This window comes from Nanorana parkeri, unplaced genomic scaffold (assembly GCF_000935625.1).
Source record: "Nanorana parkeri isolate BGI_ZX_2015 unplaced genomic scaffold, ASM93562v1 scaffold609, whole genome shotgun sequence".
NCBI lineage: Eukaryota > Metazoa > Chordata > Amphibia > Anura > Dicroglossidae > Nanorana > Nanorana parkeri.
The window spans coordinates 139,495-141,967 of NW_017306877.1; the positions used below are offsets into that span (position 1 = coordinate 139,495).

General features: G+C 54.3%; 1 protein-coding gene across 1 annotated transcript in view; it reads right to left on the bottom strand.

Moving 5' to 3' along the window:
• Positions 1–1,972, bottom strand: part of TLDC1 (TBC/LysM-associated domain containing 1) — a 3,797-nt gene extending 1,825 nt beyond the window's left edge. Inside the window, exons 1-4 of the mRNA XM_018562882.1 lie at positions 1,825–1,972; positions 1,430–1,663; positions 896–1,040; positions 322–762 (exon numbers count right to left, since the gene is read on the bottom strand). Coding sequence (XP_018418384.1) covers positions 322–762; positions 896–1,040; positions 1,430–1,663; positions 1,825–1,968 — 964 coding nt within the window. The 5' untranslated portion in view covers positions 1,969–1,972. The remainder of the gene's footprint in view (positions 1–321; positions 763–895; positions 1,041–1,429; positions 1,664–1,824) is intronic.
• Between the last annotated feature and the right edge of the window lie 501 nt (positions 1,973–2,473).

Genomic DNA, 2,473 nt, shown 5'->3' on the forward strand with positions numbered 1-2,473 from the left:
CTTCTGTTGCAGCGGGGCCCCCCCGCAGTGGCTCCGTTATAGCATTGGTCTCCTGCAGTGGCTTTGTTATGGCACTGGTCTCCTGCAGTGGCTTTGTTATGGCACTGGTCTCCTGCAGTGGCTTTGTTATAGCACTGGTCTCCTGCAGTGGCTGTGTTATGGCACTGGTCCCCTGCTGTGGCTCTGTTATGGCACTGGTCCCCTGCAGTGGCTCTGTTATGGCACTGGTCCCCTGCAGTGGCTTTGCCCTGGCACTGGTCCCCTGCTGTGGCTCTGTTATGGCACTGGTCCCCCCTCTGTTCAGGTAACCGAGATCCTCACCCTGAAACTGTGGCTTCACCACCCAGTTCTGCGAGGCGAACCCTCCAAAGATGAAACCGTCCGAGTCCCTGAGAACCAGCAGGCTCGGTCCCTGATCCACCAGGTGCCCGCAGAGCTGGGAGAAGCTCTCTCCGTGGATCTTGGTGGAGAAGAGGAGCCGCCAGGAGCGCTGCATTGCAGAGGGGAGGTGAGAATTCAGGAACATGACGGAAGGGAGGTCCAGGAGGCTGCAGGAGGTCCTCCCTTTCTCCTTCTTACACCTTGGCACCAGACAGCCGAGGTCCAGCTGGTGCTCTGCGCTCTTCTTCAAGATGGACAAGCCCAGCGTCACCACAACCCGCAGAAACATGGAGACAATCGGAGCCTGGTACAGCCAGTCTGTTATGGAGGCCTGGGTGTAGGAGGAGCTAAGGAGCTCCACCTCTTCAAGGGTCTGTCCACCTGGAACACAGAAGATGGGAAGGAATTTAAAAAAAAAAAAAAAAGAGATAAAAACACCTATTTTTGTTATTAAAATGTTCTTTCATTCAGCAAAACAGAGAAGAGAAATATCCGAGGAGGAAACGGAACATACCTGCCGGCCTCAACTGAGAAAGCAGATGTGCGGACAGCGTGCGTATCCCCAATTCGCAGTCGCGGGTGTTTCCCAGGGACCAGCCTCTCAGTACTTTGTTATGCCGCAGAACGTAGACCACCGCGCAAATCAGATCCTCCAGAAACTGGGGAAAGAGAGACTTTTACAGTATGTGGGTCACAGGTAGTCATGTGACACACTGACGTCTATGTGATTGGCTAGGGGAGCATCATGGTGGATTCTGGACATGGTGTGAGCCCTTCCTGACATCCACTAAAGGAAGCCTCTACCCATCATCCTTGGGTAGTCATGTGACGCACTGACGTCTATGTGATTGGCTAGGCGAGCCTCATGGTGGATTCTGGACATGGTGTGAACCCTTCCTGACATCCATTAAAGGAAGCCTCTACCCATCATCCTTGGGTAGTCATGTGACGCACTGACGTCTATGTGGTTGGCGTTCTATGGAGTCACTATGGCGTCAGTTACCCGGGACACATGTGGCACAACACACGCCACAACCAGGACACTAACCTGCTGCACCTGTCGTCCCTTCACCTCCTCTTTGTTGTCTGATGTCATCATGCGAGTGACAATGGCGCATTTCTCGTCTGCCGTCCCTCTCAGCATATCGACGGCGAACAGTGCAAACTGCTCTTTACTGATCTCCGCAGCAGGGGGAGAGGACTTGCTGGTGGCGTTCTCAGCCTGTATACCGCGGAAGATCCGCAAAGACATGGCCCCGGGCAGGCAGATCCCGCTGGATTCCTGGAAGAAACACAAATGTGCAACTCAGAGAGAGAGAGAGAGAGAAAGAGAGAGATGCATCATGCGATTTGTAGTGCCACCCCTGATATATTACAGTCACATTTGTTACTATTTTGTAGCATCATGTGATTTATAGCTCCGCCCCCCAATTCACGTCTTACCTTAAAGGCGGCCAATCCCAGGCTCTTCCTGGAGAAGTGTTTCCCCGGACACAAGTTTTCAAAACTGTGCTCGATCTCGGCTTGATCGGCGGCAGGGACCAACTCCATTCGCTTCTGGAAATCGCTGCTCTCTGCGTTCCCCATGGCGGGGCGATCGCTGGGGGAGCGTCCGCTGCAACAAATCAGAGGGGATATAGATCAGGACTTCCGCTGTATGTACATCAGAGAATAGCCATATATACCAAAGGGGGGGGAGCTCGGGGTGTCTCTTTCCCCGGGATGCGGTCTCTTCTGTCAGTGACGGTGCGGTCTCTTCCGCGGGATGCGGTCTCTTCTGTCAGTGACGGTGCGGTCTCTTCCCCGGGATGCGGTCTCTTCTGTCAGTGACGGTGCGGTCTCTTCCGCGGGATGCGGTCTCTTCTGTCAGTGACGGTGCGGTCTCTTCCCCGGGATGCGGTCTCTTCTGTCAGTGACGGTGCGGTCTCTTCCCCGGGATGGTGCGGCCTCTAGTGCGGTTTGGGAGGGGGGATGGGGAGTGTCGCCTCCGTCCATTCAGAGTGTAATTACTGGCAATATTTATCATGTAAACGTCTCTCTGATGTTGTATGTAAACAGATTGTAGGTGGAGGCGGCTCCGTGCTGGATCTAT